This window comes from Tupaia chinensis, unplaced genomic scaffold, assembly GCF_000334495.1.
Source record: "Tupaia chinensis unplaced genomic scaffold, TupChi_1.0 Scaffold140356_1, whole genome shotgun sequence".
Classification (NCBI taxonomy): domain Eukaryota; kingdom Metazoa; phylum Chordata; class Mammalia; order Scandentia; family Tupaiidae; genus Tupaia; species Tupaia belangeri.
In genome coordinates, this window is record NW_006200233.1 from 649,578 (window position 1) to 672,287 (window position 22,710).

Consider the following 22,710-nt stretch of genomic DNA (forward strand, 5'->3'; position numbering starts at 1 on the left):
AGCGGGTCTTGGCCTTGGCGAGCGCCTTGCCGCCCTGCTTGCCCCGGCGGGACATAATTTACAACCAAACCAACCTAAGGACACAGAAAATGAACTACAAACGGACAACAGGAGCTAAACTATTATACTCCTCATGGGTTTTGTAAAATAGCCTATCCTGGATGTCCGAGTACAAATTTCAGCCATTCAAAAAGCAGATTTACATCGACGCTTCTAATTTACATAAAGTGACTGCAACAGTTGAAAGATCAAATTACCTGAAGCGGCATAATGGGAAGAACCAATGGGAGACTGGTATAAAATAACAGCCTATCAGAGTGTAAGATATAGAACCAATCAGAAATCAAACTTGCTATCCCTCATTTGCATATAGGGAGCAAATAAAAGCGGCAGTACGGAGCGCCTACGTTTCATTTGCTGTGACTTGCAGGAGTGTTCAGAATGCCTGAGCCAGCGAAGTCGGCGCCGGCCCCGAAGAAGGGCTCCAAGAAGGCGGTGACCAAGGCGCAGAAAAAGGACGGCAAGAAGCGCAAGCGCAGCCGCAAGGAGAGCTACTCGGTGTACGTGTACAAGGTGCTCAAGCAGGTGCACCCCGACACGGGCATCTCGTCCAAGGCCATGGGCATCATGAACTCGTTCGTCAACGACATCTTCGAGCGCATCGCGGGCGAGGCGTCGCGCCTGGCGCACTACAACAAGCGCTCGACCATCACGTCGCGGGAGATCCAGACGGCCGTCCGCCTGCTGCTGCCCGGGGAGCTGGCCAAGCACGCCGTGTCCGAGGGCACCAAGGCCGTCACCAAGTACACCAGTTCCAAGTGAGCATGTCTGTGAACGCCAACTTAAAAGGCTCTTTTAAGAGCCACCCATGTTATCACTTAAAGATCTGTAACTGAGTACCCTGACAGTTCTCTTATCAGTGTTGGGATCTTCCAACATGAAGGTCTGTAAGGATCGCTGAGGAAAAATGGCCAATTTGAGCTTTCCCTCTGCAGTAACCCGTTCTTACCTGTGAAGGAAAGTGCTTTCTGTCCAGCATTGATTGCTTAGCTAAGTTATTTTCTCCACCAACACTTGACCATTTTTATTTTTCTTTTTCTTCATTTTATTTGTCCTTCAGAACTCATTAAAAGGGGAAACGTTAACAACGTGGGGACTGCTGTACAAGTTTTTCGGCTTTTGTGACCAACCGTTGAAGCTCCTCGAGCACCCTTTCCACCCCCACTCCAGACCACAGCTGGTCTATTCCAGGCCTCACCCTCTGAGTTTACTAATGCCTGCGGGAGTTCGGTCGCCACCTTTCAATCAGGTCAGGGACCAGCAGAAAGCGTAATGTTTACGTCGCTGAACTCCCACCTAGTTGACTGCAGCTGAGTCCCAGAACCAGCGGCTTAAAACTCGCACCCTATGCATGTGGACGCATGCCCAAAATCATGATAGAATAGGGAAGAGATTGTACCATGGCCACTCACCCTGGAGAGTGATTTCTCTCTATGGCAAGCACATGCACCCAAAAAATCTCTTTAAAATAAAAGCCCAGATCATAGGATAGACAGTGGAGATATGCATAGTCCCAGTATGTGGCATTGAACTGCGGTTCCAGCGGTGAGACCAGGGCCTTCCTCTGTCCTGCGAGCTCCGAGGGCACCGGAGTTCGCCCTTACTCTCCGTGCCTGGAGCCACCTTGTCCACAGCTACTTTAATCCTGGCATTTACCTTAAAAAGAGGATTACAAGGAGTTACCGTGTTAGTTATGTCATGGGTTTTATACTAGTCACCTGTGAAATGGACACTCATGCACAGGCTGACGACCAATGAAACTAAGGTTAAGTAGCTACCTTAATCTTACCCATTTCCTTATGAACAGGTTTGAATATATTTGAAGAATTATTTCCACTGTTAGAGATTTTTCTCCTGCAGGAGGCTATCTGCACTTGTAGGCACTGGGAAATTTAGGCTGTGAAACAAAAGAACTGCGGAGGAGCTGCCTGCACATACTTGGTGGTGGCACAGCGATTTCCTTACACCAGCACAAGGTGTGTGCGTGTGCAGGCATCTGTGTGTGTGGTTTTCTTGTTTTTTAAAAAAAGGAAAAATGACCCTTGGACCCTAAAAATTACCTAACTAGTTTGAACTCTTCTTAGGTCTGCGCTGTGGAGGGTGAACTGTGCACTGGGCAGTGCAAACCCAAGCTCCGAAATCTCATTCTCTGATTTTTTTTTTTTTTTAAGAGAGAAGAGAGCTTTTAGCAATAGGGCTCCTGTGCTTGCTGGAGACATAGAGAGAGAGACAGAAAGCAAGAAATCACCCCCAAGAGGAGATGGCCACACTGGTCCCCATTTTCTGCTTTTTCACAAGTGTGTTTGCAAATGCCTACAGAGCATATTACTGCAAACATCGAAGTGACCCAGTTTTACAATAGGGCTTGTAAATTCCCATAAGCCTCATATATAATAGAGGCATTCAACTCTTGGTCTTCTAAATACATTTTAAAACAACGAATTCATGAAAAGATAAGAGTCAAGCGTGGTTTAAAAGAGAAAGCCCTCAATGTTGGAGACAGAAACCAGCCCAGGCCTGAAAGCTAGCCAGAAGGGAAGAATGCAGGAGGGAGTCGAAGGCAACCCCATTCCGGGTCAGAATGCCCAGGGACTGCGCGGTCACCCAGATGGAGCTCCAGGCCCGGGCTGTGTCTCAAGATGTTGGGTGACATTCTGCAGCCAAGCCGTTGTCTAAGTACTAAGTTAATGATAGCCACGACCTTGTACCAGGGACGTAGCCTACAGAGCGTCATGTACATCGTCCGTTCTCTATAGCCAGACCCCCACTGCGCATCCGATGGAACTGAGTGAACAGCTGTTTCGGTGCAGTCGACTTCTGCTCCGAGAGAGCTTTTGCCCCTGCTGTAACCTTTTCCTCGTCATTTTCTCAGTCCTTCTCGACACCCTGCCTTCAAGCCCTGATAGCTCACCCTCAAGACATGACACAGCTCTGGTTGCTTGTTTGAATTGAGTTTAGGCAGTTTATTTAATCCCCGGGGTTGTGGGGGGAGTCCATTGCCTCTAAATGCAAATACCAGCTGGCTTGGAGCCACCCCCGGCCTGGAGCCAAAGCACAGAGGCCAGTGCTGCCAGGGGAAGGTCCAGGATGCCAGCACCGGATGCCAACGAGGGCTCTTGGATCAGCTGGGCCGACGAGACTCCTCCACCTCTTTAGAACAGCTCGTTCCTCTGATTCTATGGGTACACATGCTACTCCCTGACATTCTCCAACCTTGCCCCCTGGAACAAGCAGGTCATGAGACCCTCAGGTGAGACCTTCTGAGGTCGAGAGAGGAGCAAGACCCTGGGAACGAGGCCTAGGAGGCCTCCACTCGTACCTGGGGCTTTACTTTGGAATGAGAGGCCTGGGAGGGTTCCAGCCGCCACGTGGCCCAACTTGGTTTGTGTTCGCTGCAATCCACTGGGCCGTGTAGGGGAGTGAGGGCAGAGCAGGCAGAGAGGGGTCGGGGGCCAGCAGTGCCTACGTCCTGGCCAGAGCGGAGATTGGAACGAGCGGTGGCGGGCCTGGGCATTGTGTTTTCAGTGGGACTTTCTGATCAGTTGCATGCAGACCTCGGAGGGAAGGCAGAAATACCTCCACTGAGGGCCGAGGCCAGGGACCACTCTGGCAGGGCGAACGTCAGAAACACGGTCCAGTTCTGTGTTGGAAGAAAATATTGGCCAGAGGTCGGAGCAAGCAGCACTCTGAATGCGTCCAGGGGACTCTGGTGGCTAGAGCTTCACCTCCTCATCATCAGCACACAAACTGTCTCCCCCACAGGAGACACCAGTCCAAGGATCGGGCCAACCTCCGTTCTCAGGGTCCATCTGAGGCACTGGGAGCAGCCGAGCTGGGAGAAGGGAGAGGGCACCGCATTGGGGCCTCTTGCACTGAGCTCCGCAGACGCGGATGGGCCTCGGAGGCCTGAGAGCTCGGGCTGCAATGGTCCACCCTGTGCATGGGGACAGCGGGTGCATTCCTGTGTCACCGCATTCACGGGGTCGTCTCCCAGCGTGCCAACAGAGATCGAGGACTCCAATGTCACTGCGTACTCTAACTACCGAGGGCATTTTCAACCCATAGAATGGGGATAATTGTTATTCTGTGTTCTGGAAACGACAGGAGAAAATGCTGGCAGAACTGAACACAGGGTGCATGCTCCTGACCTCTCTGAGCCTGCAGGTTCCGCCTGGAGCTGCCCTCTCTGTTACCAGCACTTTTCCTGAGCGACTCCGCGGGATCTTGTGGCTCTGGTAGTCTCACGGTTGTCACACTAGGGCAGCTCTCAGTCATGTCTCTAGCTCAGACCTCTTCCCTAGACCTCACACTCCTGTATCCAACTGCCCTTCATGTCTCCTTAGATTCTTAAGAGGCATCGCAAAATGTCTCTGGATGTCCAAAACTAAGCCTGCGGTCCTCCAAAGCTTCATCCTTTCGTGTTCTTTCCCGTTTGGCCATTGGTCTCTCTAATCCAGTGGCTGCAGCTAAAATGACCATGAGTATGGCCAGCTGGTGGCAGTGGTTAGAGTGCTGGACCCCACAGGGCGGCTCTCGTCGCTCAAGGCCCAGACTCGGCAGCTTGAGAAATGCAGCAGGCACATGCGTGCACCTGCCCAAAGTCCCGAGAGGAGGGAGAAGTGGAGAAGAAATTGTAGCATGGGGAATGTTTTACTCCTCTCTGCCCCGCCCCCCTTCCAACAATCATACAATCCCTCTGGCAATTTTTTCTTTGGGGGGGAGAGATTTTCGCTATAGGGCGCGTGCACTCGCCAGACAGAGAGAGAGAGACAGAGAGACAGAAAGCGAGAAATCACCCCCCAGGGGGGATGGTCATGCCGCAATTCCTTCTCCATTCTCCTCTCAGGATCTTGGGCACGCACACACACACGCCCGGTGTGAGTTTTAAGCCACCGGGTCCTGGACACGAACCACGGTCAACTACGTGGGAGTCCAGTGACATAGCCATTACGCTAACTGCTGGTTCCTGGCAAAATTTGTATTAAAAAATAAATAATCACGAATATCCTCTCTCTCTCATACTCTACTCACTAGGCTCCCCCCCCCCCCCCCCAAATAGCCAAATTAAACAAATCTTCCCTTTAAAATATATACAAAATTTAGCCACTTCTCACAGATAATCATTTAAAACTTCAAATCAAATCATAACAGCACCCCTCTCAGAACACTAGGGGCTCCAACCTCAGCGTGAAAGCCCGGTGGCCACACTGGCCGGTGAGGTCAGGCAAGGGCTGCAAACCTCCATCTCTCCCCTCTGTCCCCCCACCGGGCTCAGCCACAGCTTTCCAGGCCTTCACGGAGTCCTCTGCATTTCCTGTGCCCTGCTTTCCCGAGTCCTCACTGTACGTAAAGCTTTCTGTGACGATGTCATTTAGAATGGCGTCTCGCCCTAGGGACCGGCAGATGGCATAATGGTCACGTCACTGGACTCCCCTGTAGTCAACTGTGGTTTGAGTCCTAGACCCAGTGGCTTAAAACTCATCCTGGGTGTGTATGTGTGTGTGCCCAAGATCCCAAGAGAACAATGGAGAAGGAATTGTGGTGCGCCCACTCCATCCCAGTGATGTCTCAATTTCTGTCTCTCTGTCTCTCCAGCAAGCACATGGACCCTTATAGTCAAAAATCTCTCTTACAGACAACAAAAAATCATCCCAGGACCAGCAGTTAGCATAATGGCTATGTCACTGGACTCCCATGTAGTTGACCACGGTTCCAGTCCCGGACCCAGTGGCTTAAAACACGCTGGGCGCATGTGCGTGTCTGCCTAAAATCCTGAGAGAATAGAGAAGGAATTGCGGCATGGCCATCCCCCCGGAGGGTGATTTCTCTCTTTCTGTTTCTGTCTCTACCTGTCTGGCGAGTGCAAGCACTCTATAGCAAAAACCTCAAAAAAAAAAAAAATCATCCCCACCTAGACAGGTTATGCCTGTATTTTTGGGGGGGAGGGGGTGTAGCATGTACACAGCCCTCCACTACCACGGATTATGCAGTTGAGTTTCCTACATGTGGGGACATCACAGGGTCACCATGCCCGGAGTGCCATGGATGAGCCTCATCCTGGGAAAACCACCCTCCTGACCGTGTTATCTCCCATCCGTGCTTCAGAGATGGCACATACCTAAAACTTAAAATGTAGAAGTCTGCATGAATACTCAGTGTTCATGCAGAATACTCAGCACCATTTGACACGCACGTTCCAGTGTGCAGGTGCTCTCACCCCCGCAAGCACCAACACGATGAACAGAGGAACCACATTTCATTCAGTCCTTCATTGCTGTAATAACTCCCAGAGAATTAACGGTGCCTGGCAAATGCTATTCTACGTGCTCGATTTGTTATTTCTTAAAATGCTCGTGTAAATTCTCCTCTAGCCAGTGCCTTGCCTCCAGTCACATCTGATTTTTTTTTCTATTTATGCACAAAAACCCATATTTTTTATACATGAAATCAAAATAACTTCATTGGTTTCGCCAACTCCTTCGGCCTTCTGAGTACCTGCCCTACCCTTCCCCAGGAGGAAACACCTGACTTGACAATGGAACTAGCGCCCTAAACTATCCTCTTGAGTTTGAGTAAGCCTCCCATCATGGGTCCCTGAGAGGGTGCAATAGCATGGACGTGTCTCCCGCCCCAGTCCCTAATACTAAGCTGACTTCATTTAAAGCTGTGCAAATCATTCTGAGGAACTCGGGACACAAGCCAACCCTGAACGTCCCATATGGGGTCTCCAGAAAATCAAGGTGACCAAATGCAAAGGGGAGACTTTCTAAACTTGAGAGGACCAAAGACGTGCCGCGACCATCCCCGGTACTAACCCCCTTGCAGTAGCCGGGGCACGTGGCAGCAGAATAGACTAAGCCTTGGGGAGCTTGCTCTACTGCAACCGCGGGAAGTGAGGACTCTGCCGGGGCGGACTGTCCCTGCCCCTGCACTTGCGCGATGGAGAGGCGCCATCTCTATCCCTCAGCCAGGTGTTCACGCACCGCAGTCCGGGGGCCCAGATCTCCGAGGAGCGAACTCGCCACGACGGCGCGCTGCCGACCCATGCACAGCCCCAGGGAGCGCTAAAACACGGACCACAGGTCCGCTCGCGGACACGGCGCGGTCGCCGTCCTTTGTTCCCCGATCTCCGCCATCTTGGCGCGTCACGACGCAGGCGGTGCCACGTCCCCCGGGTCCCCAACCTCAATCATAGAGCTCCCTTGCAGCCAAAGAACCTCGGGGAAATCAGGCGCCAACAGGCTCCCTAAACCACCCCGAAATCGTGGTGACCTAATTGAAGTGCCACCAAGAACGATTACGTAGGCAACTCCCTGGAACCACCCACAGATCCCTGATAAGGATCAGAAGCACGAACCATGCACGAAACCGGCGCCCCGGAAGAGGCAAACAAGCTCCTTTAAGGACAAGGTGGGCGGCCCTGAAAAGGGCCTTTGGTTCGGAATCGAGAAACGCCGTAGGAGGCAGCACCTCAGCCGCCGAAGCCGTAGAGGGTGCGGCCCTGGCGCTTGAGCGCGTACACCACGTCCATGGCCGTGACCGTCTTGCGCTTGGCGTGCTCGGTGTAGGTGACGGCGTCCCGGATCACGTTCTCCAGGAACACCTTGAGCACCCCGCGGGTCTCCTCGTAGATGAGGCCGGAGATGCGCTTGACGCCGCCGCGCCGGGCCAGGCGGCGGATGGCCGGCTTGGTGATGCCCTCAACACCTTGCGGTGGCGCTGGGCGCCGCCCTTGCCCAGGCCCTTCCCGCCTTTGCCGCGACCAGACATTGCTCCCAACTGTAACTAGGAGTCTCACACTCGCACCAACCTAAACCGGGAATCCCCCTTAAATACATAGATTGCGGACCTAATTGAACACCAACCGCGCGGGCACTTCCGTTTCTAGCTTTGCCGCACCCCCATAGTGACGTCGCCGACTACTCTAGCCCCGCCCTCCGCGCGAGCGAAACCGGCGGCTCCGGGCCCGAGCTCCCTGATGGCAGTTTTCCGCTCGTTTTAACCGCAGCGGACGCGACGAGCCAGCGTTTCTCAGCGACTGCGACTTGCTCCTCCCGACAGCTAGGGTGATGCCTTGGCGTCGTGGCCCTTGCGGCCGGAGCTGCGGCGGCCCGGGCTGCTGGCGGGGCCCGCGGGGGTCGGCACCCTCAGAGGAGCGGGCAGCCGCGCGATCGCCTCGCCGCCGCCGACCCCCGGAGGCCCGGGGTGCTTCCTCCCGGCGGGCGCATTCGTGGCTGGCGCCGGGGTCCCTGGGGGGCGCGCGGCCGCGGGGCGGCGGCCGCGCCGCGGCGTCAGGGTTTACTGTTTCCTGGTGGCGTCTTGTCTTTCTCTTTGATCCTGGTGCCATTATTTCAAGGACAGGTGGCATTCTGTGGTAGCCGCGGTTTTTATTTAAAGTAGGTTACCGTTTTCTGCGAGAGTTCTGAGCACATCACCACTACAGAGGCTGAAGTACGTTATAAGTAAGCGGCTGTAAGAGCAGCAGAGTGGCGCAGCGGAAGCGTGCTGGGCCCATAACCCAGAGGTCGATGGATCGAAACCATCCTCTGCTAAGTTGATGGTTTTTGTTTTTCTTTTCCACATAATCAATATTCTGTAACTTTGTTCACGTCAAGTTTAAAAACGTGGAACTAGGTATTTCAGAAAATGCGGGAATTAGGGTTATTTATAAAGCAGAAATGAAAATTTGTGATCTCTGCAGGTACACCCTACTATTGCAAGAACGACTTACATGATCACCCAATTATTATTAACTACCCTTTCATTATAAACAGATTTATTCAGGGTGCCAAAGGGGCTATGCCACTCTTGCCAGTCAGTTAAGACAGCTCTGCACCCCCATACACATGCACACACTCTAAGTGCTCCTCCTCCAGTCATCCTCATCGCAGGACATGTTCTCTCTTAACACAACTGTAACAAAACCTTCCCTGGGGAGGAATATGAGTTCTATTTCTCTCCCACTCCCACCCCAGCACATCCTTTCACATCCAGATTTCCACCACTTCTCAAGCCCTCTACCACTGTTCTCTGGGTGGTCTCGCCCTCAGTGTGGACTGAAGATTGCCCAATCTCCCTGCGGCCTGAAGAGGGCGACAAGTCCATCTGCAGATTTCTGCTGGGCGGAGAATCTGTTAAATAATTCCCACGCTAAAGATGATTGCAAAATGCAAAAAAAGAAAGCATACGAGGAACTCACATTTTTAAATGAAATCCTATGCCTGCCAGATGTTATTCTATGGACGATGGAGAGGATATGATATGCACCAGGGCTTGTGTCTGCTCCAGTTTCTTGGCTTCAATCCACCCAAGCCTAGACCCATTGCTGATGAACCAGGAGGGCAGCTGTTCCCGGTGTCGGCCCTTACTGTGGACGCTCACATTAATTTCAGATCAGGTGTATGAGGTCACAGGGCCTCCCTGGCAGGCATGAAAGAAGCCATCCCAATGTGACTTCAATCTGCCCACGTATGGGACCCGGCACTCCACAGAACACAAGGGTCCTGCAGATCAGAGAATGATTGCCCTGCATCATCCCGCCTCGGTTCACCTACAAATGTAAAAACCACTAGTCATTGAAATGTTTGCATTTCTCTGTTTCTTCACTTCTTAGTATTCTGGGGCCTCACAATCCTCTCACATCCTCAGAAAAACACCCTAGAAAAGCATTAGTTTTCAAACAGATGGAAACACGTGGGGAAAGCACCCAGATAACAGGTTAGACCAGAGGAGGCGCCACAGGAGCGGGGAGGGGGGGCCACCTGCAGAGCGAGCAGCGGGTGGCACGGGCATGGCCTGGCGGTGGCAGTGCCTACAGGACAGCCCTGAGAACTGGTGTTTGTAAATGGTGAACGTGGTGGGCATAACTAGGGAAGAAATCCCAAGTAAATGTATTTAAAATCCGCTCAATGCAAACTACGCAGTATTTCGACGTCTCTTACGTCCCATAAATTCCACTTCTTCTGCCTCCAGAGCTCTAGAGCCAGCGACATTCTCTCCATGAACAGCCACAAACCGCAAGTCGGAAATCACATCCCGGCGCTTCGTAAACCTCGATTCCGTGGGCCCAGCAACCCGCGTACGTGCGAGCTTAACCATTTTTCCGATGACAAAACACAGTTGGAGTGAATGCCTTTATCGTCTTATTGTGGCGAAACCCTCAGGAAGGACAAGAGTTCTTTCCACTTTCTAAGTGGCGAAGCCAGGCCTTACCACGTTGACCACGTGGCCTAACGGATAAGGCGTCTGACTTCGGATCAGAAGATTGAGGGTTCGAATCCCTTCGTGGTTAGTTAGAGGTTGTTTCCTTTTCTAAAATATTAGATTTATTTCCCTCCTCTCCCTTAAACGTAAGGAGGAAACATTTTCAGAGGCCTCAGGGGAACCAGCACCAGAATTAAAAACAGTGAATCCACGGTGACTGGCCCACCCAGCGCTGCCCTGGCGGGCGTTTCTCCCCACCGAGCTCGCTCCGAGAGCGCCTGGGCTTCGGCTCTGCAGGCCCGAGCTGTGACTGAGGACCCCGCATGCTACCTTTGGTCCCACTCGCCTGGACTCCGTGGTCGCTTTAGGAAAGCAATGACAACCTCGGCCCGGCAATGTTTGCCTTTCCGGGTCCCAGCCCCAGTCCCCGGACCGACTTCCAGAGGAAGTTTAGTCGGGTTGCACCGATGGTTCGCGGCTGCGGCCGAAGACGGTCACAGGCGTGTACCCTGGGAAGCTGGGACAGCTTCAGCTCGGGCGGGCCCCGCTGAAACGGGGCGCGACGCTCCGGACGGGCGGGTTCCCGGTCGGGGCGGGGCCTGGGGCCCGGGGCCCGGCTGTCGCCGAAAGGGAGCGGAGCCCTCGGCAGAAGGGACAGTGCGCAAAAGCAGCCGAGGACAGTCCGCTCCCGAGGGGCAGGCCTCGGGCCACAGAAACCGGGTGTGGCCCCGGCGGCTGACGCGGGTTCGGGGAGAGCCCGGCCCGGAACCGCGTGGGAGCGAATGGGTGAACTGCGGAGCGGAGCAGCAGGACCAGCTGCGTGGGTGGGGACAGCCAGGGGCTCTCAGCCCTGACGACCCGGTGCGGCCACACCCGCCGGGGGCCCCACCCCCACAAGATCCGCGTGGCAACCGCCCAGCTAAGCGTCAGCAGCTGAAGCCAGCCGCGCGTGCGGGCGGGAGTGCCAAGAAAAGCGATCCCCAGTTGGTAGTGTTTGGAAAACGCGCGGAGGGAGGGGGAGCAGCGACCAAAATCTCCCTAAAACGGGGAGAACGCCATACAGATTAGCGTTGGCTGCAGAGAGCCCGACGAGGGTGGGATTCGAACCCACGCGTGCAGAGCACAATGGATTAGCAGTCCATCGCCTTAACCACTCGGCCACCTCGTCACGCCTGCTAGGCTCCTCTTTGTAAACTTATGGTTCTTAATGCTCCCCTTCGCAATCTCTGCGGGCGTGCTGCGTGCCGCCTTGACGAACGCGGTGTCTCTGCTCGGATAAATGCTCCTCTCTGGACCGGGGAAGGAAATCTGAAGGGGCTGGGCGGGAAGGCGAGCCCGACATGCACAACCAAGCGCCCTTGCTGAGGGAAAGCAGGCAGGCTAACCGCAGGAATGGTGTCCCCTGGCGGTGGCGTTCCTGTTAGGCCCAGCGTGAACACCATCGTTCAGGACGTTTCTTCTATGTACCGTTGCGGGCGTCCAGGAGTGTCTCAGAAGCATACCTGTCAACTGATGATGTGACAGCTCTGAGGAGTGATCACCTCCCTCCGAAGCCCAAGTGAGCAACTGATTGGTGAAGAGGTGAGAGAGATGGCTGACTGGTGGAGAGGTGAAGGATCCTATTTGCTTATTTTATTTATTTTTTAAGAGATTTTTGGCATAGTGTACATGCACTCGCCAGAGAAAGAGACAGAGATACAAAGTGAGAAATCACTGCCCAGGGAGGATGGCCATACCACAGTCCCTTCTCCCCTATTCTCAGGATCTTGGGCACATACACCCATGCCTGGCGTGAGGTTTAAGCCGCTGGGTCTGGGACTCGAAACGTAATCAACTACGTGAGAGTCCCGTGACATAACAATTACGCCATCTGCTGGTCCCCACTTGCTTATGAATGTGACCAAAAATGCCAAGTTGGTGCTGATAGTTCGTGGTTAACAGAGTTCTGTGCCCTGTCACCAGACCCCACCAGGCCCCCTGGGTGTGGCTGCAACCCGGAGAACTCACAGCCAGCGCACTGTTAGAGGGACGCATCGTGGCCTCTGCACGCCTGTGGGGTGTCTCCGGTGCAGTGCTGTGGGAAGCCGGTCTGAGAGGAGGTAAACCTGAATGGAGCGACAGTCTGGGAAGCAAAGGTCCCTCTGGTCAGTGGGTGGAAGGGGACAGTTGGTGTCTCTGCGGTCCACACGGTGACCTCGTTTCCCTCTCTGCACCTCAGTGAGATCACTGAACGCCCCGTGGCTGTCAGCCTGGGCCTGGACTGCTGTCTCGGTTCATCACAAGCCCAGTGCCCAGCGGGCCACCGCTGGCTGCAGTTAAAGTGCAGAGCCCGGGCCCCATGAGCAGTCGGGCCAGTGTGTGCCAGGCTGCGCTCCCGCTGTGCCCAGATCATCATCCACACCCAGGGCCTGGGCATGACCACGTGACAGCGCAGAGCACACCGAAAATGAGGGTGATGGCCGGCAGAGCGCGTGGCAGTTAAGGTGTTGGACTCCCAAGTGGACTAACTGCATGTTTGAGTCCTGGACCTGGTGGCTTGCTTTTTCACTTTCCCTCTCTTTCTCTCTCTGGTGAGTGCACATGCCCTATAGGAAATTAATAATAATAATATTAATAAATTAATAAAACTACATAATTCTTTTTTTAAAGAAGTTTTTGCCTTAGGGATTGCTCTTGGAAGAGAGAGGAACAGAGATAGTGAGAGGGAAAGAAATCGCCCCCCAGAGGAGATGGCCACGCCACAATCCCTTCTCCTCCATTCTCTTCCCAGGATCTTGGGCACACATGCACATGCTCCTGGCATGATTCTTAAGCCACCGGGTCCAGAACTAGAACCACAGTGGGCCATGAAGGAGTCCAGTAATATAAGTGCTTCCTCGCCTGCTGGTCCCTAAGTAAATAATTCCTTTAAAAATCAAAATTAGATGAAGCCAAAATAAAAATGAAATTTGGAATGTTAGGATTCAAACTGCATATCCTGAAATGGTATCGGAGGATTATTTAATAAATAGTAAATATATTAATCAAATCAATACAGAACACACCAAGCTCAAATAGATACAAATACAAGGTTGCATTTTTGGAGTGGAAGGGAGTGACGAATTCTGAAACATGTCTGGGAAGAAATGAAATGCTTGGGTCTTAGTGGCCCTGGGACGCAGACGTAAAGCGACCGAGCCAGGCGGGCTGGAGGGCCTGTGGGTCCGTCCTCGCGCAGTCTCGGGTGGGATATTGACTCACACACGCCAGGCGCTGTTCTAGGCGCCAATGCCCTGACCTGGTGAAGCTTCCCTGTGTGGAAATAGGCAGTAGCTTAGAATTCAGCATGTGCGGTGCGGCAGAGGCGGAAGCACCCCGGAGTGGAGGCAGTGGGCAGAGGGACACACCGGTGGTCCTTGTCCCAGGCCGCCGACATCCGTGGGGGACTTCTGAGAGACGTCTGCAGCAGGGGTCATCTCGAGAGTCTGACTCCCTGTCCAGGAGTGAGACGAGATGACAGGCCTTCACCCTGGCTTCCCTATGACTCAGATAGGCGAAGGGAAACCGAAAGAGGCGACCTTGCAGCGAGGAGGCAGTCAGCACGCCTCTCCTTACAGACGGCCTGGCCGAGCCACCCGGGCACCCCCTGCCCATCCAGGGAGCCCTGGCGTCGGAGGGGTCTCGGCGACCAGCGAGCCGGGCACTCTTCTGTGTAGCTAGCCCTTGAGTGTCGCTGGAGCAGGGGACCAGCTCCCGCCACTGGAGCGCAGGATGGCAGTCCCACAGGTGGGCTAGAAAAGGTCACGACTTCGTCACCAACAACGGGACGACTGGCCCCAGCCTGCGGCTTGGCCGGCCATCACGGGCTGGCATGTTGGTGAGGTGTGAGCTGTGCCCAGGCTCCTGACCCCGCAGCCAGGCGATGTGGCCGCCAGGGCTCTGAGCCGCCAAGTCTGTAGCTCTGGAACAGCACCCAGGACACGGGAGGCCTGCAGAGCAGCAGCTGCGGTGGCTGAGAGCACGCGGCAATGACACTAGAGCCCTGCACTGCCAGGCCGGGAGCCCCGGTGCAGACCTGTGCACCCTCGGTGCAGCCTGCACGTCCTCTGAAACACGGTCACCAAGAGGGCAGGCCACAGCCACCCACTAGACAGCCGTCTGCTGGGAACCGAGTCTCGGCCGAGGAAGGACCGCCCCACGCAGGGCCTCTCCGACACCCGCGGCCTGTCAGCCCCCCTTTGAATGTGGTTAGAGGGACTGTGTGGGTCGGACCCCAGCCGGATTCAAGACAGAGATGATCGGGGCTCCTCGGGTGGGCCCAGGGAAGCCTGCAGTGAGACACCACCGCCAGGAGTCCGCCAGAGTGAGTCCAGCCATTCCTCGGGAAGACCTTGACGCTGGATCTGCCTGAAGGACCATCGTGGCGGCCCCCGAGCCTCCAGGAAGGCCTCCCAGGCACAGCCGGACGCAGACGTGCTAACTGGGCCCGGCACAGACCACAGGTGCCCGACCGCCTGAGTGCTGGGGGAGGCCAGGAAAAGAAGGCCCGAAGACAGGCGCTGTGAGACCACTCCCGAACCTCCAGGGCAAGGGTCTCACCTGCTCCGCTTGGAGAAACTCGGCCCCCAAAGGGACGTCGCCTGCTAGCGGAGCAGGAATTCCAGAGGGAGGGAGGAGATTCGGGAAACCACCGCGTGTTGCAGAGGGTCCGAAGAAGGACTCGCTGCCTGAGACCCGTAGGCACATACACTATGAGGATGGGACCAGGAAAGACCTCCTGGAGGGAACCCCCCCCACGCGCGCGCACACACACACACACAAACACACGAGCGCGCGCGCACACGCACACACGAGCACCTTTAACACGTAGCTAGCTTGAGGCTCTGACAGTCTTTGAGCGCTTGAACGCTGCTGCAAGGACGATGGTGCCCTATGTCGCCATAGCCAGAAACGACAGTAAGGGCTTGGGCTTCCACGACAACGGGAGGAGGGAAGCAGGGAGCGCGCAAGGGTTCACAGACCCAGAGCGGCAGCGATTTAAGGAGGGGACAGGACGCTAAAACCAAAACAGGTCCCACCGAGATTTGAACTCGGATCGCTGGATTCAAAGTCCAGAGTGCTAACCATTACACCATGGGGCCACCCTCCAGGAGGAGTTTCTGTAACATCTATAAATATGCATTTACAGAGCGTGAGGTGGTGAGCACTGTTTTGTAGATAATTTCAGTTTCAAAAATATTAATGAAGTATCTGCCGCGTACCAGAGAACCGAGGTTCCGAGAGGCTCACGAGCGCCACAAGCCTCCGAGGACCAAATTCTTGCTAGAAAGTGATGAACTCCGAACGTGACTGTACACAGACGCTCCGTAGTCAGCCACGTTCAACCACAGAGCGGGGAGGGAGAGCACAAACGAACCCAGGCGAGGAGCAGGGACGCGGCTCTCAGTTAACTAACTGCCTCTTTCCTGATCCGATGAGTGTTTTAAGTAACACTCCCTCTCTGAGGGCGGAGGGAAGAGCTCTAAAACGACAGGTCCCACCGAGATTTGAACTCGGATCGCTGGATTCAAAGTCCAGAGTGCTAACCATTACACCATGGGGCCAACTCTCTCCCTGACAAGTACTTGACCCGCCGTTTGCAGTTCAGCAGCTTCGACTGGTTTAGTTGCAGTATTTTCTGTCCTGGACTCACGAAGCACGTGGGTGTTCCTGGATTGCCAAGAAGCAACAAGAGGCGCTCTGGCCAGTACAGGACCAGGAGAGAGCTCACCTTTCCTCGGAAATGCCGGCCCTGCCCACGAAGAGTTCCGTCTGGAGTTCCTTCCAGATTTCCTGAATTCTTAACCTGGGCCAGGAACGTTTGTCTCCCTACGGCTGAATAGAGGAGATCTCCATCCGTGCATGTGGAAGACACAGGAAGAAAAAAGCAGAAATTAAATACTAGCCGTTGGAAATTTAGTGGCGTGGCGGCCCCCGAGCCTCCAGGAAGGCCTCCCAGGCACAGCCGGACGCAGACGTGCTAACTGGGCCCGGCACAGACCACAGGTGCCCGACCGCCTGAGTGCTGGGGGAGGCCAGGAAAAGAAGGCCCGAAGACAGGCGCTGTGAGACCACTCCCGAACCTCCAGGGCAAGGGTCTCACCTGCTCCGCTTGGAGAAACTCGGCCCCCAAAGGGACGTCGCCTGCTAGCGGAGCAGGAATTCCAGAGGGAGGGAGGAGATTCGGGAAACCACCGCGTGTTGCAGAGGGTCCGAAGAAGGACTCGCTGCCTGAGACCCGTAGGCACATACACTATGAGGATGGGACCAGGAAAGACCTCCTGGAGGGAACCCCCCCCACGCGCGCGCACACACACACACACAAACACACGAGCGCGCGCGCACACGCACACACGAGCACCTTTAACACGTAGCTAGCTTGAGGCTCTGACAGTCTTTGAGCGCTTGAACGCTGCTGCAAGGACGATGGTGCCCTATGTCGCCATAGCCAGAAACGACAGTAAGGGCTTGGGCTTCCACGACAACGGGAGGAGGGAAGCAGGGAGCGCGCAAGGGTTCACAGACCCAGAGCGGCAGCGATTTAAGGAGGGGACAGGACGCTAAAACCAAAACAGGTCCCACCGAGATTTGAACTCGGATCGCTGGATTCAAAGTCCAGAGTGCTAACCATTACACCATGGGGCCACCCTCCAGGAGGAGTTTCTGTAACATCTATAAATATGCATTTACAGAGCGTGAGGTGGTGAGCACTGTTTTGTAGATAATTTCAGTTTCAAAAATATTAATGAAGTATCTGCCGCGTACCAGAGAACCGAGGTTCCGAGAGGCTCACGAGCGCCACAAGCCTCCGAGGACCAAATTCTTGCTAGAAAGTGATGAACTCCGAACGTGACTGTACACAGACGCTCCGTAGTCAGCCACGTTCAACCACAGAGCGGGGAGGGAGAGCACAAACGAACCCAGGCGAGGAGCAGGGACGCGGCTCTCAGTTAACTAACTGCCTCTTTCCTGATCCGATGAGTGTTTTAAGTAACACTCCCTCTCTGAGGGCGGAGGGAAGAGCTCTAAAACGACAGGTCCCACCGAGATTTGAACTCGGATCGCTGGATTCAAAGTCCAGAGTGCTAACCATTACACCATGGGGCCAACTCTCTCCCTGACAAGTACTTGACCCGCCGTTTGCAGTTCAGCAGCTTCGACTGGTTTAGTTGCAGTATTTTCTGTCCTGGACTCACGAAGCACGTGGGTGTTCCTGGATTGCCAAGAAGCAACAAGAGGCGCTCTGGCCAGTACAGGACCAGGAGAGAGCTCACCTTTCCTCGGAAATGCCGGCCCTGCCCACGAAGAGTTCCGTCTGGAGTTCCTTCCAGATTTCCTGAATTCTTAACCTGGGCCAGGAACGTTTGTCTCCCTACGGCTGAATAGAGGAGATCTCCATCCGTGCATGTGGAAGACACAGGAAGAAAAAAGCAGAAATTAAATACTAGCCGTTGGAAATTTAGTGGTAATTTCAGGGATAAAAAGAAAACTGCCTATTTAAGTATTAATACTTTTCCTTTTTCTGCTTAACCATATTTCCTAATGAATCGATTGCTCATATAAGATAATGGAAATGTTAGTTACACTCATTTTACTCTCATTTATGTTACATAAACAATAGACGAATGCGTTAGAAAGAGAAAGAGACTTTTAGAGAGCAGAACAGTTGGGGGGGAAAAAGAATTAGCCAACATTTGAAAACAGTTCTTAAAATTCTCTGGTTATTTCCTCTCTGAAAGTCTGTCCTTCAAGAGTAATATGATACGATAGTTTCCTTCCAAAGGGAGGAAAGACAGGATAATACACCGGTTATGACACAACAGACACACTCAGGGATACAGGAGTAGTGGCTGGGCCCGTTCTTGCAGGAACCCTGCAAGAACAACTCAAGGCAGAAATAAATGACAGGCAAGGTTTTGGAAATCAAGCAAGAACTGGATCTCAAAAGTTGGTCACCAACTGGACTTTGGATATATTGACAACAAGTTGAGAAGATTTAAAAGCAAAACAGCCTGAGCATTTCCCAACACTAAAGAGGTGGTCTCAGAAATACCTAGTGATTTCAAGAGGTTTTCCAAAAATCACTTTCATAGATTCCCCCTTCCCCACCAGGACTTGTTCCAAGGGAGGACTGGAAGAACCTCCTGCCAAGTGTATGTCCAAGGATAGTAACAGGTGTCTCTTGCTGGTAAGAACAGGATTGTCTGGAAAGAAAATGGTCAACGTAGTCGGCAGGATTCGAACCTGCGCGGGGAGACCCCAATGGATTTCAAGTCCATCGCCTTAACCACTCGGCCACGACTACAACACACTATTAATAGTCTGGATATATTCCCATGAGGAGTAGGGTTTTTTGGTTTTTATCCTGTTACAAATTTGCCAGATGGATATGTTTAAGGATCAATATGTCCATCTGACAAAGTAACAAATTCTGTAGTACCTGTTACCATGGTAAACAGATCAAAATTTTGAAAATTTGATGTTGGTGAAAAGCATTATTGCAAACTACAAGTCAGATGTGTGAGGCATTAAAGAATTTATTAGGGGCACACGCCAAAATCAGGAGGTGTCCTCTCCAAATCTGGGTGTGGAAATGATGGACAGATCTTAATCTAAGTAAGTAGATTTGTCCTTAGTGAAAACAGGGAATAGTAATATGACAGGAAGTTACAGAGAGAGGAAAGACCTAGAAACTTCTATTTAACATACGGACAAACACCTTTACAAATACTTCTCAGTTAAGTCAGGTCCACATATCTTTCATGGTGATTCACGGGCTTTTTTTGTTATGGGTCTCTGAAATCTGAATTTTTGATCAAAAAACACAAGTTTTAGCAGAGGATGGTTTCGATCCATCGACCTCTGGGTTATGGGCCCAGCACGCTTCCGCTGCGCCACTCTGCTTACTGCTAAACTCTCCTTTTCAATTGTCTACTAAAGATTCAATGTTTAGCATTGTTTTCCCAGCTAAAAATGATTTGGTCTATTTTAATATTCTTGGAGAATGGACAGTATGTACTGATAACCCGTACGCCATTGCACACCACCTCACACCACCTCAAATTATCGGGGACCCAGCCATTCTCAGATATCGGAGGCACGCGTACTTGGAAAGGAAGTCATTACATTTATAAAAAGCAGATCCGATTAATGCATTGGCCGGGAATCGAACCCGGGCCTCCCGCGTGGCAGGCGAGAATTCTACCACTGAACCACCAATGCCCGGCTTACCTACGCGCTTTGTTTTTCCTCATATAACCAGGTCATACCCTCCGTAACAGGAGGAATGATAAAATTGTGTGTTGATTCCCTACAATATCTTTTTTTTCTTTCCTTTTTTAAAATCCTATTCAAGAAAAAACGTTATCTAAATATTCTGAGAAGCCACGTGAACTAGAAGTAAGCTGAAAGTCTGCAAATATATATGTAACCCTTGGATACTCTTCAGCGTTAAAAATCTTCTGCTGCCGTGCAACACTTAAAAATGTCTTTCTTCATCTTTAGCAGAGGGGATTACGGCGTGACCACTCCCCCGCCGCACGGTGCGTCCTCCTTCCCTCACCCTCATTTCTGGCGAGTGCACGTATACCCTGGCAATTAAAAAACAAGCCTTTACCCTTTCTTCGGTTTAAATCTTTAATGAAAACAAATTCTGAAAAATCTTCCATTTAGCCTTTTGGCCAGAACCACCATCTTCCAGTAATTCACCAAAACGACGAACACAAGGGCAAGAGGAGAGGCCCTCCTCTGGGGCTCTTAGAAAACGTGGGGTGGGTCCGCTGGCAACGCACCTGAGAACCAAGAAAGGTGATGTTGTAGCCATCAAGGGATCGCGCTCTGTTCAAGAGGAATGCCCCAGATGCTGCCATGGCAACACCGGAGCGTCCTCAGTGTCACCCAGCACGCTGCTGCTGTGGCGAACGAGCGAGTTAAGGGCCCGAGTCTTGCCAAGAGAATCCATGTGTGCACTGAGCGCATGGAGCATTCTAAGGGCAGAGAGAGCTCCCCAAAACGTGGGAAGGAAATGACGGAAAAAGGGAGCCCAAGAGAACGGTCCTAGGGTGCAACGGAAGCGCCAGCCTGCTCCCCCCAGAGAAGCCATATGAGAACCACTGGGAAGGAGCCTGAGCTTCTGGGACCTGTTCCCTGTGAGTTCGTGGCATGCTGGGTGTTAAACTCATCTATGGTCTATTAAAAAAAAAAACTGTTCTATTTAAGATGCAAGCCATTTCGACTAGTGAACTTGATTGGAACACCCACTGCAACTCTGAAATCCCAATTTATCTGAGTTTGGGGAAAATAGACCGCCTGTTGTCACTCTGTCGCCTGGAGGAGGAATCAAAGACCTTAGGAGGGGCATGGGCCAACCCCTAGCAGGCCTGGTCTCCAAACCTGGGGGGCGGGGCCCCCAGCTCGGGAGGGGGTACCCAGCAGATGGGGATGTTAAAGGGAGCGTTCTTCCAAAGCGTACTCTGTCCGCTTACCCCGTTTCCAGCCCCAGAGGAGGCCGCAGGGGGATGGTCCCTGAGACCGCTTGGGAACAAATAGCACGACCTCCTACGTGTGGGGACTTTCCAGTCGGTCTCTAGACGAAACCAACACAGATAAAGCCGCTGCCAGTTAAAAGGTCTCACGGAAGCGAGTCCTGGGTGCGTTCCGGGAAGGAGATTCTGACCGCCTGGGCAGTGGCGCAGGTCAGGAGATTTTCGCTGCGGTTCCCTTGCGCCTCGCCTCCTCCCAATGAGGAAGGCGCGCGGCCGCGTCGTGGGAAGTGACTCTGGGGCCCTGTTACAGGAAGACAAGGCAGCGACTGCGGCGGCAGACGGAGGGCCACTACGTGCTGCTTCTGAGAAGAATCCGGCCATGTCCTGGCAGGACAGCACACACCGGCCCTCCGGAGCGTGCACGCAGCGCCTGGGAGTCTAGACAACCCTCCTGCGAGTGTAGATGGCACGGGGAAGTGTGGGTGGTTAGTGGGCAGGGACGGCGCTCCCGCGCAGGCCTGCAGGGCGCGTCTGAGCTGCGCCGGCTGCGGCCAAGGGCGAGGGCCCGACGGCGGGAAGCGCGGAGAACTCCCGGTCGCGGAGGCCGCGGGCCTGGGGCTAGGGCGCCGGCGCTCGCTGGTCTTGGCTTCAGCAGGCGGACGTCAGGGCGCGCCCCTCACACTGACCCCGCCGGAGGCCCTCGGCTGGGACGACGCTGCCTTCCCCTTTCGGTCTAGCGTCGGGGTAACTTGGGAAACCACGACCCTGCGGAATGCAGGTGCGAACGGCCGCGCGGGGTGGCGAGAGAGAGGCCTCGCGGCCTGGAGAGACAGCGCAGCAGAACGCGCTGGACCCAGGCGGCTCGGGTCTGGCTCCGGGTCAGCCAACGCAGAGAGCAGAGGGCCGCTGGGAGCCACCCCGCTCCGGCGCTCAGGGCGCCCAGGGTCCCCAGCAGCAGCCAGCGCGACCTGGGAAGACAGAGGGAACAGGAGGCTTCCGAGGCCAGAGCAGGGTGTTTTGACGAATTGTCCCTTGAAAGAGGGTGGCAAAAGATGCACCGCCCGTGAGGGGAGGCCAGGCCTTCTTTTTCTTTTAAGACCCAACCACAGTTGGGACACAAAAGGGACTGCATGGACACTCCTATGTCCGGACATAGACACTACACTGGCTTCTTCCGTGCTAGGTCTTGTGGGTCTCAATTTTTTTCAGGCAGTTTAATTAAACATGCTGAGTGAAGTTAAAGCCGTCTTGACTTCACGCACCTTCTCTGCCCAAAACACAGCCATTGATGACCCCGACGTGATTTGAACACGCAACCTTCTGATCTGGAGTCAGACGCGCTACCGTTGCGCCACGAGGTCACAGTAAAGTCCCTATCTCTGTACTTTAAGGATCTTCCATTCTTTTCTTCCTTTTATTCCTGTTCCTCTCTAGACAAAAGTTATCTTGTACTATTATTTTTTAATTCGGTTTGACCCTTTTTGCCATCGTTAATCCCAACTTTTCTAGAGCTTTGTTGGAAAAACAAGGGATTCCCCAGATTAAATATTAACCGCAAAGCCCACGCGCTCCAATGGGAAAATTTGGGTTCTTCCTCACGTTCAATCCTTCCAGCCGTTGAACTTCGCAGTTTTGACAAAACGCGTGCGCGCGTCGGGTCTGCTCCGCCGGGGCAGGTGCAGGAACGGCCCGGAGGCCTACCCGACTGCTTAGACGCGCCGGACTGCGGGTTCTGGGAACCGACAGGCCCCTCTGGCCCTGCAGCCCTGCCAGGTCTGGCCTAGGGTCTCACACCCCATGGCGTCCAGCCCGGCCAAGGGCGGCCTCTCCCACCGCCTCGCCCTGGACTCTGCACACCGGCCGCCGGGTTCGCAGCCGCCACGCAAACCCGCGCGGCCGGGGCGAGCTCCCCGGGGGCCAGCCCTGCGGCCACAGCGCCCCGCCC

At 53.8% G+C, this 22,710-nt stretch overlaps 1 protein-coding gene, 12 non-coding genes and 1 pseudogene across 13 annotated transcripts; 3 read left to right on the plus strand and 11 right to left on the minus strand.

Annotated features, from left to right (window-relative positions):
- The first annotated feature begins 419 nt into the window (after positions 1 to 419).
- LOC102483605 (histone H2B type 1) lies at positions 420 to 1,150 on the plus strand. Its single transcript, XM_006162664.3, has one exon. The coding sequence runs from the start codon at positions 442 to 444 to the stop codon at positions 820 to 822; it is 381 nt and encodes a 126-aa protein (XP_006162726.1). The 5' UTR covers positions 420 to 441; the 3' UTR covers positions 823 to 1,150.
- A 4,851-nt stretch (positions 1,151 to 6,001) lies between these two features.
- LOC114004811 (U1 spliceosomal RNA) lies at positions 6,002 to 6,162 on the minus strand. Its single transcript, XR_003546884.1, has one exon. It is a non-coding gene; the product is annotated as a U1 spliceosomal RNA (small nuclear RNA).
- Positions 6,163 to 7,435: 1,273 nt separating this feature from the next.
- Positions 7,436 to 7,957, minus strand: LOC106733114 (histone H4-like; annotated as a pseudogene).
- Positions 7,958 to 8,540: 583 nt separating this feature from the next.
- TRNAM-CAU (transfer RNA methionine (anticodon CAU)) lies at positions 8,541 to 8,612 on the plus strand. The gene has a single exon. It is a non-coding gene; the product is annotated as a tRNA-Met (tRNA).
- A 1,666-nt stretch (positions 8,613 to 10,278) lies between these two features.
- On the plus strand, positions 10,279 to 10,351 carry TRNAR-UCG (transfer RNA arginine (anticodon UCG)). Its single transcript has one exon. It is a non-coding gene; the product is annotated as a tRNA-Arg (tRNA).
- Positions 10,352 to 11,349: 998 nt separating this feature from the next.
- On the minus strand, positions 11,350 to 11,431 carry TRNAS-GCU (transfer RNA serine (anticodon GCU)). The gene has a single exon. It is a non-coding gene; the product is annotated as a tRNA-Ser (tRNA).
- Positions 11,432 to 15,311: 3,880 nt separating this feature from the next.
- On the minus strand, positions 15,312 to 15,383 carry TRNAQ-UUG (transfer RNA glutamine (anticodon UUG)). Its single transcript has one exon. It is a non-coding gene; the product is annotated as a tRNA-Gln (tRNA).
- Positions 15,384 to 15,773: 390 nt separating this feature from the next.
- On the minus strand, positions 15,774 to 15,845 carry TRNAQ-UUG (transfer RNA glutamine (anticodon UUG)). Its single transcript has one exon. It is a non-coding gene; the product is annotated as a tRNA-Gln (tRNA).
- Positions 15,846 to 16,854: 1,009 nt separating this feature from the next.
- TRNAQ-UUG (transfer RNA glutamine (anticodon UUG)) lies at positions 16,855 to 16,926 on the minus strand. The gene has a single exon. It is a non-coding gene; the product is annotated as a tRNA-Gln (tRNA).
- Positions 16,927 to 17,316: 390 nt separating this feature from the next.
- TRNAQ-UUG (transfer RNA glutamine (anticodon UUG)) lies at positions 17,317 to 17,388 on the minus strand. The gene has a single exon. It is a non-coding gene; the product is annotated as a tRNA-Gln (tRNA).
- A 1,116-nt stretch (positions 17,389 to 18,504) lies between these two features.
- On the minus strand, positions 18,505 to 18,586 carry TRNAS-UGA (transfer RNA serine (anticodon UGA)). The gene has a single exon. It is a non-coding gene; the product is annotated as a tRNA-Ser (tRNA).
- Positions 18,587 to 19,113: 527 nt separating this feature from the next.
- On the minus strand, positions 19,114 to 19,185 carry TRNAM-CAU (transfer RNA methionine (anticodon CAU)). The gene has a single exon. It is a non-coding gene; the product is annotated as a tRNA-Met (tRNA).
- Positions 19,186 to 19,432: 247 nt separating this feature from the next.
- Positions 19,433 to 19,503, minus strand: TRNAG-GCC (transfer RNA glycine (anticodon GCC)). The gene has a single exon. It is a non-coding gene; the product is annotated as a tRNA-Gly (tRNA).
- A 2,551-nt stretch (positions 19,504 to 22,054) lies between these two features.
- On the minus strand, positions 22,055 to 22,126 carry TRNAW-CCA (transfer RNA tryptophan (anticodon CCA)). Its single transcript has one exon. It is a non-coding gene; the product is annotated as a tRNA-Trp (tRNA).
- Positions 22,127 to 22,710: the final 584 nt, after the last annotated feature.

What these genes read in the sequence shown, in the direction of transcription:
- LOC102483605 (XM_006162664.3), top strand. Translation starts at nt 442, where the DNA reads ATGCCTGAGCCAGCGAAGTCGGCGCCGGCCCCGAAGAAGGGCTCCAAG.